General features: G+C 41.7%; 1 protein-coding gene across 1 annotated transcript in view; it reads left to right on the forward strand.

Annotated features, from left to right (window-relative positions):
- The window catches only part of LOC111863313 (hemicentin-1), a 232,131-nt gene that overhangs the window by 203,976 nt on the left and 12,036 nt on the right, over positions 1 to 16,119 (forward strand). The window contains exons 8-9 of the mRNA XM_023849520.1: positions 628 to 741; positions 12,355 to 12,388. Coding sequence (XP_023705288.1) covers positions 628 to 741; positions 12,355 to 12,388 — 148 coding nt within the window. The remainder of the gene's footprint in view (positions 1 to 627; positions 742 to 12,354; positions 12,389 to 16,119) is intronic.

A 16,119-nucleotide genomic window follows, 5' to 3' on the forward strand; every position in this document is an offset into this window, starting at 1 on the left:
CTCCTCCGACCTACATCTCTCTCTTCTAAGTGGTCTCATTTTTCAAACTTTCCGGCTAGAATTTTTATTCATTTCTCGTCTATCCCATGCCTGCTACATTCCCCGTCCATTAGTTCATTCTAATAATATTTTGTAAAAAACACTAATTATAAGCTATAACTTCTGTTATTTTTCTTCTCCGTTTTCATTTCATTTCCTTGACACTACAGCCACAGTGGGCCTAGGCCTACCTCCATGAACTTCTCCGTTCGGTTTATCTAGATCTTAGACATTCGGTAGGACTCCTTGGGCGGGTGATCAGCTCGTCGGAAGGCCTCTACCTGTACGCAAACACAGAAAAACGCACACACACAAACTAAACATTCATGCCCTGAGTTAGATTCGAACCCACGATCCCGATTTCCAAGCGAACGAAGACAGTACATGCCTTAGACCGTTCGGCTACCGTGTCCGGCTTCTTCTCCATTTTAGGGCTGAATATACTCTCCAGGACCTTGCTTTCCAACACCTCCATCTGTGCAAGTTTCCTGTACATGGAGGAAAGAAAGAAAGATGGAAAAGTTGTTTCGCCCTTTGCCGGCCTGTCCATTTTGGAAATTCCATGTGAACCGCTTTGTTTCTTTGCAGAGCCGGTTTCCATGGCGACCCTGCTGAGTTTGGCCGCAGGCAGTCTGCTACTCCTGCTCGTCTTGGTGTGTTTTACAGTGTACGCGATGCGCAGAGAGAAGTGCTGCTTTGCACGTAAGTACACGTTGCTCTGAGTCAACAGACCACAGCATTCATAAAGCACACATTAATTGCTGCTTCGCAGATAAGTTGTACTGTACTTGTACTGCATAATCATGAAAACCTGTGTAAATTAAATTTTGAACAAGTGTTGAACAATACGGACATCCCACTCAAGTTCGTTTTGTATGAATACCACTGAGGCCGCGCCATAGCTCAAGCGGTTAGTCGCTGGTTTCCCACCGCGGCGGCCCGGGTTCGATCCCGGGGTCTGGTCAAGTGGGATTTGTGATGGACAAAGTGGCGCTGAGGCGGGTTATCTCCGAGTAATTCACTTTCCCCTGCCAATCTTCATTCCACCAAATTCTCCATCATCATGATCACCCTGGGCAGGCTACAATAGGCCAATCAGTGGCCGCCGTGCCGATTGGACCCAGTTGGACTCCACCCCCCACTAAACGAATTAAAAAATAAATTGGATACCGATGTGCCAGCTGATCACAATCAGTAATTAGAAAATGGATTCTCATTGATATCATTAACCCTGATAGAGTCAATCGTTTTATTCTAAATATTTTTTGTGAATAACAATATATGCATGTCAAAAATAATTCCTGGGAACACAAAATCTTCTACAAAGTGTACTTAACCTGAGTATGTGCTAGAGAGACTCATCTGCGCAAGCGCTAAATATCCACCGCTAGATCATTTCTTGACAGAAGGTTAATGCATCAAACGAATGTTACGTGGCGTGGAAATGTGTGATGTTACTTAAAATTGTAATTCCTCGTTCTTAATTCACCACTGCAATCAGGCTTTCATTCTGAGCTGTAAAATATATGCACTTTACAAAGTGTCATAAAGTACTATACTAATAAAATATACGTGGCATTTACGAAGCTGGCCTTCTCTCGCATTCAAGGATTTGGATCCTAACTAAATTACTCCATGTAGCTTAATCCTTCTTGTGAAGCTGATATTCGCTCAGGTAACCAAAGATTATTCTCCATGTATTGAACCGTAAGGATCATTACCGTGTTCACAATAACCCAACAGTGGACCTTGTTCTGTGCCAGATCAATTCTCTCCTCATCCTCACAGCATAAAGCCTTAACACAAGCCTTGACCTCCTAACTCTTCTCACTTCAGGTTGTCCTATTGCAACTTTACATTCAACTCTCATCTCCCCCTTTTGTAACCCATGTCCCTATTTCTTTACTTTGAACACCCTAGTAATATTTCCTGAAGAATAAGTCTATAAATTATACAGTCATGTTGCTTCCTCCCTCTCAGGTCCAAGCATTCTCTCCAGCATCCGTTCTAAACATTTTCAGTGTGTGTTCTTCCTCTAACGAGAGAGGCCAAGTTCCAAAACCAAACGGGAAGAGGTTACATTATTTTAGTTCCGATACCCACCGCTGTTATTTATCTTCTTGCTCAGTTGGCTGAAATCAACTCTCTGAGTATTCGTCTTGTGTACTAACCGTTAAACCACTGAGACGATCCTGGATTGGTTGTTACAAATATGTTTAACCTTTAACGTACCCGATTTAAAACATCCCCATATCCGCTCACGGCCTGAACTACATGACGGCATTTAATTAAAACTGCGTTCAAAAAACAAAACAAATTTTGTGATTTTAGTTCGCAAGCGAATCATACCGACCGATCGACCGCCGCTTAGCGGCGAAATTTAGTGCCAACTTTTACGGAGAGAGGGTGTTGCGTAGTCAGCGCAACGAATCTCCACGGCCGTTAATTTCGGTTTTCTAGACCGGAGCCGCTATTTCCTTGAAATGGCTCCTCAATTATCATCACGAGGCTGAGTAGACCCCGTTCCAGGCCAACTACTTCTCAGAAAAAATCTGGCAGTACCGGGAATCGAACCCACACCTCTGGGTCTCTAACCAGGAGCGCTGACCACTAGACCACACAGGCGGTCAAAACTGCGTTCACATTTCTAAAACTGTCCAAAACCTTGGCTGATAAAAAATGAAATAGAAATGTCTTGAAATGAACTGAACAGATTACAGCACTGCATATGTGTATTATATAATGTCAAATCTATGAGTGACTATAGACGGGGTTTGGATTAGTGACTCCATTTATTGACCACTTATAGACAGAAATCGTGACTACAATTTACAGTTCACTCTTAACCAATTGCACTTTCCACTAGCCGCTTCCTGGTAACGTCTTCAGACGGCGGACGTTCCCTTTACTCTGTGTTCCCAAACTATCCCCTTCGCTCAGCTACCAGCTCCTAATATCAGCGGTTCACAACGACTGAACTCCAGTTCTCTCTCTCCCAGGCTGGCGGCCATCTCACAACAACTTCCTAGTTTTCTCTTCACAAACTAACTTCCAGTTGACTTCCAGTTCACTAACTCCCTCCAGCTATTTCGCGTCATTTCACTCAACTGAACTGGATCGTCATTCAACAACTTCTTTATAAGCACTTTGCACGGACCTAATATAAAACACCCTTTCAGCAAAACATGTTTACCGATCCGTTGCTTAGGAACGTATTAACCCAGTTCTTCTATTGTTGCATATGTGTATGTTGCGGGCGTTGCCTAGAGTGGCCGCTGTTTACAGAGTCACTGCTTAAAAATAGGTGTATACGCCACAATACTCTTGTATGGATCTGTTATAGGATAAAGAAATTGAAGTAACAGGTGTATGTTTTGTTCAGGTGTTTACCGTGTGAATGTTATGGTTGTTCCACAGCACAAAACTTTAGTGGCTTTCCTCTGAATGGTCAGCGATTATTCTTACTCACTTCCAGTGAGTTTATTTTATTCATAGCATGGACACTTATCGAATAACCGTTTGTCATTCTGTGCCTTGGTCACAAAACACACACCCTGATGGATTCTTCTTCAGCTGCAGGATTCTTAGAGTTTCCATGCACATCACAGAAATTTCCATCTTAAGATGCATGTCTTCATGCATTTGTGGCTCATGTAGTAATGCTGTCAGTCGCTCAGAATAGAACACATTGAATGGTAGAATGATTAGTAAAAATTATCGGCATGGATGTGAAAGGAAACATCCGTGGTCTAGCTTTAGGCATTCTTTCAACATTTGCATGGAGGGACTGAGGAAAACTACAAACAACCTCAGTCAATATTTGAGCAGAACAACTCCAAAATAGTTACGGCTGGATCCAGATCTCTCTGTAACGTGCAGGTTGAATTTTCATCTTCTGCCGGATGTTTCCCCACATATACCTATTCGCGATTTATATTGTTAATGTGTCAGCAGTTCAGAATTTGAAGTGTGAATGGTTAGTGAACTGACGTTGGGAAGGAGTTGAAAAGGGAAGATCATGGCCAAATCCGAAGTACCATTCTGGCATTTACTTACAGGAACTGAAAAAGACTACGAACAACCTCGCTTAGGGTAATCAATGTCCTATCGAGATTCGAATCAGTCATGCCTCACATACAAGTCGGAAACTTTATGGCTTAAGCCGTATTTCCTTGTAGGGTGCATACTTGCCACAATATAAAATCTCTTTGATTTCAAATCATGGTAGTCAGGCCACCCCTTGCGCAGAATTCAGCGGAAGAGTCCTGCCTTCTATGACTCCTTACTATTCCCTTACTTTTATATAACTTGCCATTTTCCACGTTTCTCACTTCTGTCCTGAAGACGGAGACAGTGTATCCCCTGAAACTTTGGTACCCGTGTACCAGAATGATCTGTATAGTCACTCTGAAGACCACAAGATATATATTGCCAAGTATGAAGGGGTTACGTGACTAATAATGGCGGGTTCTGGATTGGATGATTGGATTTATTGGCTCCTTCTTTACAAGTACAATAAATTATAACAGCTCATAATTAATGACTGTCTAAGATTCGCTCCATTCCTTGCTGGACTACGAGTGTCTCTTTTTCTGAACGAGTGGCTTGGTTTCTGGTTCACGAGTCGGTCACTTCTTCAGCTTAAGCTGTCCGCTAGTTAACACTCCTCGGCTGAACACTGAACTCTCTTACGAATACCGAATGATTGAACTTTCTCTCAAGTCATAGTCAGAGTCAGAGTTAGTTTACGACTGGCGGGGTTCCGCCAATCAGTTCGTCTTGGCGTCAGACCCCTTGAGGCCCACGACCAAAGATTTTCTTTTCTTTTCTTTTCTTTTCTTTTCCAACTGAACTCTTGCGGTAATAGTCCTTATGTAACATCCTCTCTGGCGAGAAGACGGGTCTGTCTCCTATGAATACACTCGACCTTTCGTCTAGTGTATATTTCGCACATATAATATATTCGAAAATTCTTCCTCTTGCTTTACACACAAGTCCTCTGTCAGTACAGGCTTTACAGAGCAGATCATTCCTAACTTATAGATCTTATGCTACAACGAAAACTTAGTCATTTGAACGGTCATAAGCTTGACCACCGCCAAGTTTAAGCCTCTTATATTTTCTGTGTCTGGCTTCACATTTTCCTATAAGGCGAACATGTTCATTATCATGATTTTGTATGGATTCTGATTGTTGCATGCTCAATTATGTTATATAATCGTATACATAAAGAAAGTTGAAAGCCGTGTGCAAATCGCTGATTGGTGTGCACTTTGGAAAATTTTCAATGGTGGGCAAAACCTTGTTTTGCATGCGCTGCAATTTTAGGAGGTAGGTGTCTGCCGCTTATTCCCAGGCGGGACAAGCGTAGGTCATTACTGAGCTGATCAGTGCCTTATAGACTTTCTCTCGAATGAACTAGGACCGAACTGAACTACCTTCCAGGCGATCCGAATATAGATCACCATCTCCAACAGTTCGTGTATTATACGTTGCCACGGGAATGTGTGTTTGGCGAACCGCTGGCTAGCAGTAGACTTCCGCGTCTGTTCGTGTCGCGGGAACGTGTGTTACTAAACCTTTGCCTGTAAATGGTCATATTCGTCACAATATTTTGGTGGAATTTTTCTAGAGGCTAGTTGTATTCTTTCATATATCCTGGTACACCATATCCCATATCTATAGGCAGGGCCAAAAACAAGTACTTATCAAGTACTGTCATGTCAGACAGTGGGTAACCAGATAAGATGATAGTGCCTGATTGTCTCATTGACTTATAGTTGGAGAACTGCTGTGAAAAGGTAGGGAAAATGTCCAATGGAGCAGAGTTCTTTTGACTAGGTTCCTCTGGTCAGAAGACATACCAGAATTTGTTTGGACAGCCCTGGTGCATTTTTGCCTAGCCCTTTGTACTTTGTCCTAAACGATCCTGCCACTAAAGTACAAGAAAACACAAAGACGGAAATCTTTGTACGAAATCTAGACTACATAATGCAACAAAAACGGTTTATTAACCAAAGATTGAATGGGCTGTGGGTGTAATGAAAATCGTGTTTCTCTCTGTATCCCATAAGTGTAAATACGTCTGAAATAGAGAGCAGTCACGTGCCAGTTCTTCTTGTTCCTTCTCATTCATAAGCAATTATGTAGCAGCTGTTTTATGAGTCAGTCCTTTGTGTCCGCCTTCTAGCAAGCGCTTCTAAAATTATTCATATTTCAGCGATAGTGACACAATGATGCATGTAAGCCAAAGGGCCACATACATAAATCAAAACAGCTAACAAGACTGAAGAATTATTGCGTCACAAATGCATGTGAGAAATGCATTCACGGAGTGGTTAACTTGCCCCCACGGGATGCATTGAACGCTTGAAACATACTTATAAGGTACAGCTGTGAAACACTTCGGCACGATGAAGGTTATGCCCTCTTTGATTCAAAGGAACTCATGTCTAGGGCCTTTATTCTTTGGCAAAACATATTACAAAGTGGGTGGCGTATGGTGTAGGATAATGAAGTGCTCTTGAGCTCCAGAATTAATTTGAAAATTTCCTGGATATGAAATAAATAGCAAGCCGCAATGGACCATTTCTGCAGTCTCTGCACACTAAGAGTCAGAGTGTAATGGTGGAGAAAATTTAGCTCCCATTGGCTCTCCGAAGTAGCGTGTTACAGTGAACTGGAGACTTTCCAACACCGCTTTGAAGCTCAAAGCCTTTCCTCTATTTGTACGCTCTCAATTAACATTCACAGTTCCAGCCCTACATCTCATCATAAAGTTAAATGAATGAGTTTAAATCTAGCAGGTAGGCAAACGGAGGAGAGTGGTCATTTCAGATGGAGATATATTCAGCACCTCATCTCCTTATAGAGCCAATACGTTCTCGGCTCAGATGAGGCCTAGGAAACTGCTGCTGTCAACATAACTGTAAATCCGAGTTCTAATATTAAACAATATTTGTGTCATTCTTCTTAACCTTTAGAGCCACTATCGAGAATGGCTAAGAAACAGAAAATGCGTCATGTCCGGCACCCACCACTCCCAGTCTCTGTATCCGACATATTTACGTTTTGTGTTGTTATACGGAGCTGACTCCAGCAAACACATGAAGAAATCTACGCCAACAACAGAGGGAAATATGAATAGTTCTTTCCTGAAGATATGAAATTCACGTTGGATTTGATGTTCGCACAGTGGTGATTATGAAGAGTTCTGTCTTCTTAAATAAGACTGCGTGTAGTCCTGAAATGTCGACCAACGTTTCGGAAGAACATATTTCCTTCATCTTTAGAGAGAGAGAAAACTGCATCGAAGTCAAAGTCACGTTACGATTGACGGTCTGTCGGGAAGTCTGTCTTACTGTCAAGCCCCTTATGACTAGATCTTAGTTTCTCTCGAGACAGTTAGGGTTTTATCGTTTGCAGACCATGTTTGGAAAGCACAGGGACTGTATGGAGTAGGAGAGAACTTGAAAGCCAAAGTGTCTCCTCCCACTGTCTCTCGCTGAGAAGCAGAACGAACCAATAGGAGAAAGGTGTAACTACATTAGGCCCTGAAAAGGGCCTCTTTTGCGACTTGTAGACATAGGAAAACGAGGGAGATGTAAGAATATGTGGTGGAAGGCAAAGAAGAAGGCCAGAAGATAAGTCGTGTGCCTGGGTGTAGGCACTAAGCAGGTGATGAGGAGAGCCTGGAAAGGAAAGAAAGCTTCAGGGTTGACGTGTCCCCATATGACGTCACTGATTTCCATTTTCGGGTAAAATTGGTCGACAGTCCAAACAAGGCTCAACAAAAAGACGACATGGGTCGGCTGCGGGAACTGGCCTTGACGCAGTCATTGTCATTAAGGAGGTTGCAGTCCTCACTACCTGCTTCTGGTTTGTTTCTTGTTTGTCTTACTCTTCGACCCTGAAGATGGAGGCCATGTGCTGATCCGAGATATCACTTGATTTTCCATGGACTACACGGCGGTATATTCCATAAGGTGAAATCCTTCTATCAGAATTCGATAAAGTATTTTCTCATGATCTCACGATCCCACGGCTGTAAATATGAGAATCTCGATTCTCTGAGTTGTGACCCGCGCTGTGGGGCAGAGAGATTCCTACATCTTCGAGAAACTTGCTGCCTCAATATTCACAGCAAAAAGTGAGGATACGGGATCTAGCAGGTAGGAAGACGGAGGATAGGCACTCCAGATGAAGATAAATACAACATCTCACATCCTCGTAAAGCCATCACACATACACACACACACACACACACTTCTGTGGCATCCCCCATCGACCGTGGTTTCAAAATTCAAGAAATTTATAACTGTTTCCATGAAGAAAACCTCTACTTCAGAAGCGAATAGTTGCACGCCTAGTCAATAAATTCCGTCTTATACGTGTCCATGTTCACAACAGACCGCGACTTTGCCCAAAATTAAACGTAAGACATTCAATAAAAATTTGTTTCAATTTTTTCATGTTTTGGTATGTGAAAGCTGGTACTGACAAATTTAATATTTATATTGAGGTAATTAAAGAATGGTGGTAGAAAACTAAAAAAAGGTTTTATTGTGAATGGTGTGTATAGAATGAGAGGATATGAGAGGTGGACTAGATTGAGTTGGCTGTCACATGATTGGACTTTCGGGAGATTAAATTAATACAGATTCTAGAGGCTAAATGGCATCAGGTTTTCGAACTAACAGTCTATTTTCGTTCATCATTTTCCTAATATACAGCACATGTCCATCTCAACATCATTCGTCTTGCTTTAATCACTCTTATCAATACTATCGGAAGAATGCAGATTATGAATGACTCATTATTCTCCATTTCCATTTTATTTCTATTCGCTTTGGTCTTGTTTTTGTCTATAATTCTTAAAGCGTCTAAAAGAAATGTATAATTAACCAGAAAGCAATCATAATGAAAAGAGAGTGGAGGTAAAGATACACGCATTCTTAAACTTGGCCCTAGACATAGATGAGTGGCTTTTTTACTCCGAGAAATTTTTATGAGTAACCGTAGGACTCGGAAACGGTCTGGACATGGTACTTCTGCCGCGAATCCAAACCCAGACTTCCAGTACGTAGCTGACGGAGCTTATACACGTACTTAGTGGTCAATATTGAAAATAATCGGGTCTAATCATTAGAAGCCGGTCACGGTAGCCGAGGGGTCTAAGTCATGTACAGTTCGGAAGCCGGGATTGTGGGTTCGAATCCCACACAAGGCATGGGTGTCTGGTATGTGTTTATTCTGTGTTTGTGTTGTCCTGTGTTTAGAGAGAGGCTTTAAGACGAGCTGATCACTCGTCCAATGAGTCATACCCTCTGTAGTATGATTATGAAAATGAAAAATCAGAGGCCAGGGCCCAAGGGGCTGTAGAAGCAGTGAAAAAAAAACCATCAGGAACTCTAAAATTCTCCACATTAAAAATGGGTGCTCCTTATGCTTGTGTTCTTCTAAGTGAATAAATCTAGCAATGAAATCAGGCAAGGTTATACTCCTTGAGTAACTTATCAGAGATCAGAATAGAGACCGTAAGTAGTAAGTTCCAGAATAAATTTCATGCTAGAGATCGGATATAATGTGTAAGAATGATAAAATGGAATAATACAGCTTGTGTTGATGGAGGTTTGCGCGTATCTGAGGACAGCAAAATTTGGAAGCATCAAAAGGAACAACATGGCTTTCTATAAAGCCGAATCGAAATTTTCGTAAAGAGCTGAATGGACTGAGACGGATGCTTCGCGAAAAGAGGTAAGAGAAGTGGGACTAAATAAGGGTGGAGGATGTGAAAAGAAGGAGAAGGGTGTTCTCTTTGGTGGTGCTTTTTATAGGAAATACCTACCTTCGACAGCATCGCGTAAGTGCTCGGCTGTTTCGCACTGTAGGTGTATTCCTTTCTTCATAATAAAGCAAACGAATTATTGGTAAGAAATAATTTTGAAGGGGTTGATCTTGGCCAGTTGTATTATCCCATTCATTCTGGTTTATTTAATGACACTCTATCAACTGACAGATTGTCTTGGCATCAATATTAATATAATCTGTGGATAATAAACTGGACAAATTGAGTAAGGCTGCAGTTCGAGCCTGTTTTAAGGAACTGTCCCATTTCTTTCGTGGAAAGGCTGAGAAAAATCCCAACCAAGATTCAAATTCGGGTCCTTCCGAATATGAAGCGGAAACGTTAATCACTCTGCCACGCCGTTCGCTCTTATTATTGGAGAGACTAGGGAAAAAAAAAAAACTTTAGTCGCGTTGATCGATAATCTGAATGTAATTCGAACCGAGTACCTCCTAAATGCAAATCTAGTGATACAGCAACCTACTCGGCCCGGAAATCGGCTTCCCTTTCCGAGGTTTGTCGTATCTGTCGTCATTGACCGTAGGCAAATACTGGGATGCTTAGCATGAAGCCACTTTGAAATCTGGCGGTAAATTGTTGCGGCTATCAACATCGTACTTAGTCATGTTATCAGTGTTATAATTGGTGAAGTTACCAATGTCATGCTTTGTCACACTTCCCATACATCACTGTGTAAAGAGGTAAAAATACTGGAATAAATCTAGTTTGTACATTGCAAGTGGTAGATTCTAGAGGGTTCTGACGATGGTGTATAGCACACAGAATAACTGAGAGCAGTGATTGAGATTAACTCTTTTTAAGGGGCCCACCTGAGGACGGAAAGAGATCCAGTTTCCGAAACGTCGGTTTTTCTATTCTCTAGAATACCGGATGATGGAAATAGTCCAAAAACCCAGTAATTCTGTGCCCATCTGAGAGGTAGTGTGGTTATTCATACATGTAATCCACAAACGTCCGCCTATCCATTTAGCCTGTATCTGCCAAACGGCATGTCGTTAAAAAATCGTATAGAATAGAGATATCGCCTTACAGATAACCCCATGAGAATTATTAATTGGTTTTTGCATGAACGGGTTCTATTTGAAATCAGTTGTTTCTGTCCACCATAGAAAGTACTGGTATTGTGATCATTGTGACACAAAGTGTTCACACAAGATTGTGGTGTCATGTATTTCTATATTCTTGGTAAGAAAACCTTTGTTTCTGGCGGGTTATTTTGCAACTATGAGAATAACTAAGTTAGTGTCAGTGTACTGTAATTCTTTTATATAGAATTGCAAAGACATTTAGGCCGCTTAAATGCGGTAATTCAGTTCTCTCCGTACGGCCTGCCCCACAGGAATTGTGTTCTGAAAACCACAGAAAGACCATCTGTGAGTCCAAGAACAGGAGAAAATACAAATAACAACAAAAACTTCTGCGAAGACCTGATAGCATACTTTCCTGTGACACTACACGGACCGCATAGATAACGACGCGTCCAACAATTCTTCTATTGTTACGTGCATTCGTGCTGCGGTAACGTTTTTACCGAGCCATTGCCTAGCAACGATAGGGGTCTGCACATACAGGCACACAGACTGATGGAAGGGATTTATGAAGTACGCCGTTGAGATGGGCTTAATTGCCATGATGTACATACCAGGTTTCATAAAGACTGCTTCAGGCACTCAGAAGTCAATAGGGGAGATTCACAGACAGATACAGAGACAGCATATTTTGTTTTAGATAAGGAAAGTATGCTAAAAATAATGTTTAAATTTCAGTGCACAGGCACTCTGGTATGGAACAAAACTAATTTTCTATTGGCCCTTGATTCTGACTCAACTATTCATGATCTTGAAATGAGATAATTTTGTTCAGTTTCCACAACACAATCTTAAGTCCTTCTGACTTAAATGAAAAGTTATTTTCCTTCCATCTTCACATTTCTAGTAGAATGTTGTCAAACTCCTTCAAGTTTGCAGTTGGTAATATTCATTTAATTCTGAAACAGTCAGTGATGGTGAAGTGGGTGTTAGAGAAACTTCTACAAGTCACAGATTATGCCAACACAATTATCTCTAACAGTACTTCCATCATTACAGGAAAGTGAACTCCTTATCGAAGATACGTTCTGTTTTACTTTCATTTCTCCCTCTCTTTCTTTGTACATTCATCGTTTTCTTTTTATTGAACTCATTCCATTTCTATTTCTTTATTTTCTTCTTTTCCTTTTTGTATTTCTTTTTCGTTTTTTCTTTCGCTCATTTTCTCTTGTGGATTAAATTTTAAATAAAGTTGACAGAAAATCCGTCATTTTGTCCTGTTTGTTTCTGGCGAGTCCCTAATAATTACTACGAGTAAGCGGACCACAGTTGGGTATCCTCTCTCATACACTGATGTAAGCTTCTGTGCTGCACGTGTCACTTCTGTTTCTGCTGAATTCATTCCGCTTGTGTTTGCAGGTAGAGGGGACTTCCGACCTTCTGATTTAGAAAGGTAAGTCCACAAAACGTTACGTTAATTTGCATCTTGTATACACCCATCTTGCTCCAGGATTGTATCCGGAAGGGACCGGGTTCGATCTCGAGCAGACACCCGCTATCCCGGCTGTTTACTTGATTTTCTTCAGTCCTTCTCGTAGGGTGCCTTGAAGTATACCACAAACTTCTCTTTCTATATCCTTGCCTATTTACCATTCATTAGCGTCTTACTGGACCACTTCTATGGTCTAGTGGTCAGAGTTCCTGGCTAAAGATCCAGAGGCCCCGGGTTCGGTTCCCGGATCTACCAGATTTTCTGAGGAGAAGTGGGTCTGGAATGGGGCCCACTCAGCCTCGTGAGGATAACTGAGGAGTTATTTCAAGAAAATAGCGGTTCCGGTCTAGAAAACCGTGGATCCGTTGCACTGACCACGTGACACCCTCTATCCGCTAAAGTTGGCACTAACTTCGCCGATAAGCGACGGTCACTCGGTCGGTACAGTTCGATTGCGGACTACAGGCCACGGAGTTTATCGTCTTACTGAACATCGCGGTCGAGTGATTAGCATTCTAGATTCTATTCAGAAAGTCCAGGGTTCATACCTCACACCACAGGCCAGCTGTTATGACTGAGGATTTTAGTCGTTTTCCTCAGTCCTTCCCCAGTAAAATTCCGGAATTATGCCTTAAATAAATATCTCTTCAGAATCATGAAACATTTCGTCATTCTCTTATTTGACTTTACGCATGCGTAGCTGGCTGATTTTAGAAATTAAGAAGATCGATAAATAAACCAATAATAAATAAATAAATGAGTCTTCACATGTCATTCGATGCTTTATTGCATGTGTAGCCCATACATATCGTTAAATAAACTAAGAATTAATCACACATACGAGCTACATGACAAGTCCATCATAACCGCTTAAACGGAGAAGAGTTCTTCCCAGGACTTTCTATTTTCAGACAAGTAATCGTCTCTGGATTTGTCCAAGGGGAGCTAAAGAGATGCAGTATACTTTCGGGAAAGTTATCACGTGTGACGGTGATGAAAGGTGTGTTCCACCCCTCAGTGATTGCACAGAGTGGCTACCATTACCCCAGCACGAAAAGAAATCGCTTAGCTTGGCAATGCCGAAACAAAGGACCGTCGCAAGGGATCCGATAAAGTGGAAACTCACGCCACACGGCAACTCTCAAATCCCTTCCACCCTCTCTCCTTACTTTTGTCAGCATTCGTTTCAGTTACACTATTTCTTTCTTGTGTCTTTTCTTTCTCCCGTTCCTATTTGTCTTCTTTCCGTATTTGACCCGTCTTCATGTACGTGTGTCTTATTTTCAGTTCTGCCCAATGTCTCCGAAGACTTGCACCGCCATCATCACATTCTTTCCAAACTGAGTAATGCATGCATTTCGTATATAACTTGACACTGAAGCAGTATTTCATTTCACTTTTGCAGATTAAGATCGTCCGTACACCCGTCTAAATACATATTACTCTTTAAAAGTAACATCAGTGAGTGACGCATGCGTGGATCCCGAATAGTATGGGTGACTGCTGTAATTGACCATTACAGGACCTGAAGATGTCGAGTAACATAAAAAAAAGTTGCCCTTTGGAAAGAACGCTCTCTCCCCCTTTCTTTCTTCCTTTCATTCTCGCTATAGTTCACTTTTCTTTCTTCTTCTTTCATTCTCTTTCTCCTCTTGCTTTCTTGATTTCTCTTCTCTTACAGTTTTACTTTCTTTATTTTCTCCGTATTTATTCACATTTTCCAACGTTTGTTGTGGCGTTAGACATTATGAATTTGCAGGTTAAATTATTATTTTGGAAGAACAAACACCTTTTTTCTGTTCTCTCTTTCTTGCTTCGTTTCTCCATTCATTGCTCTTTATTTGTCTGATTATTTCTGTGCTTTTCGCCCTTTTTGTTCAGCACTACTTAATTTCTCTCTTCCCCATCTTCAGTTCTATTCTTTATTTCTTTCTTCCTTCCTCCTTTTGGCTTCAGTTTTCATTATTTCTTTTTTGTGCTTCCTTTCGTTCTTAACTCATACAATCCAGGATATTTGTCCACAAATGAAAAAACAAGTACAGAGTGCTGGGGAAACACCCACTTCTCCCGTTTCTGGAACCCTAACAGCAAGGAATCACAGCGCAGTGGGTGTTTCCCCAGAACTTAAATTCATAACGAGATTCATAAAGATGAGAATATCAGAAGCAGCAGACATGCTGGCGGAACATTATAATCCTGCTTACAGGTGCAGCTCTAGTGAGTACAATGTCGTTGTACTTCACCGTCGGTCAGTCGGTTTCGCCCGGTGTCTGTCGTTTTCTCAAGCGCGCACAGAACTGTTATCTGCCATCACACGGAACGACCAATGCAATACAGCTAAAGCCTTCAGTCTGCTTGCTACGTTAGTCTCGTAAGATAGCAGTGTCTGTTCCAGTCGCAATTATGTCCATCACCAGTTCCTGAATACAAAGTGCACTTTGAGGGGAAGCGTTGTATATTTACACCAGTGGATTTAATTTTAATTCACTTTACATACAGCTGTTATTTTCCTACACAAAACTATACAGACTGACCGACCGAGCGACCGCCGCTTGTCGGCGAAGTTAGTGACAAATTTTGCAGATAGAGGGTGTCACGTGATCAGCGCCACGGTTCCCCACGGCAGTTTATCTCCGTTTTCTAGACTGGAGCCGCTATTTCCTTGAAATAGCTCCTCAATTTTCCTCACGAAGCTGAGTGGGCCCCTTTCCAGACCTACTACTTTCCAGAAAATCTGGTAGCGCCGGGAATCGGACCGGAGACCTCTGTATTTGTAGCCAGGAACTGTGACCACTAGACCACAGAGGCGGTCATTTTCCTATACATCCATAACAAACTGACCTCTGTAACAGAAATGTGGTATGTTTCCTTGGGAATGGGATCTGGATTATTAAAATTTACTGAGATGATTTTCGCATTCTACGTAAATGGCTCCGAGTTCATAAACTGAATTTTGCCAACATTGTTTCTTTAGGTGATTCGTTTTCTTCTCAGTTTAAACCTTTCGCGATACTGCCAGCTTCATCCAACAACGCTTTCTTTAACAGCCCTTCATATTTATCATTTTCTGCGGTTGGACACTAAGTCCCCTGCCCCCTCTGACACAATAGTGCTGAGCGCACACTTATTCTGTGACTCTTGAATGCAGCCAGTTAATTGTAGAGTGAACGGTGAAGCCCCGACGGAGAACCAAGCTTATAATAACGTGCTGCCTGGTCGGGTCTCTCGCAGATCTCAAAGATGATGGTGAATGACTATGAAATATTGGCAGAATAATCACTGACGGTGGAAAACTGAGAGATTGACCGAAACATGTCTCATTACCATCTTCTTCATCATAGATCCCACATGGAATGAGTCGGGGCTCCGCTGTAATGCGACAACCTCTGATGGTTTCTCATGTGGCAAAATGAATGGAAAAAAAAAATTGTTAAATAAACCAAGAAATATGTTAACAGATCTTAGCACTATTGTGCTCCTGATAAACAAAAGTACATATTCCATTGTGTTATATTTCGCTTGGAGTTGGACATTTCAAAATGGAGACAATATGAAAATGTGTGATGAACACAATTGCTCCACACCATGTAACGTGCTGTGCGACTTTGCTCACCGTTTCACCTACTGAAAAACTCCCCATGGCCGCGCAGTTCCCAATCACAGCTCTACAATACCCAGTGACTGGAAACTAA

The sequence above is a fragment of the Cryptotermes secundus genome, unplaced genomic scaffold (assembly GCF_002891405.2).
Source record: "Cryptotermes secundus unplaced genomic scaffold, Csec_1.0 scaffold1324, whole genome shotgun sequence".
NCBI classification, from domain to species: domain Eukaryota; kingdom Metazoa; phylum Arthropoda; class Insecta; order Blattodea; family Kalotermitidae; genus Cryptotermes; species Cryptotermes secundus.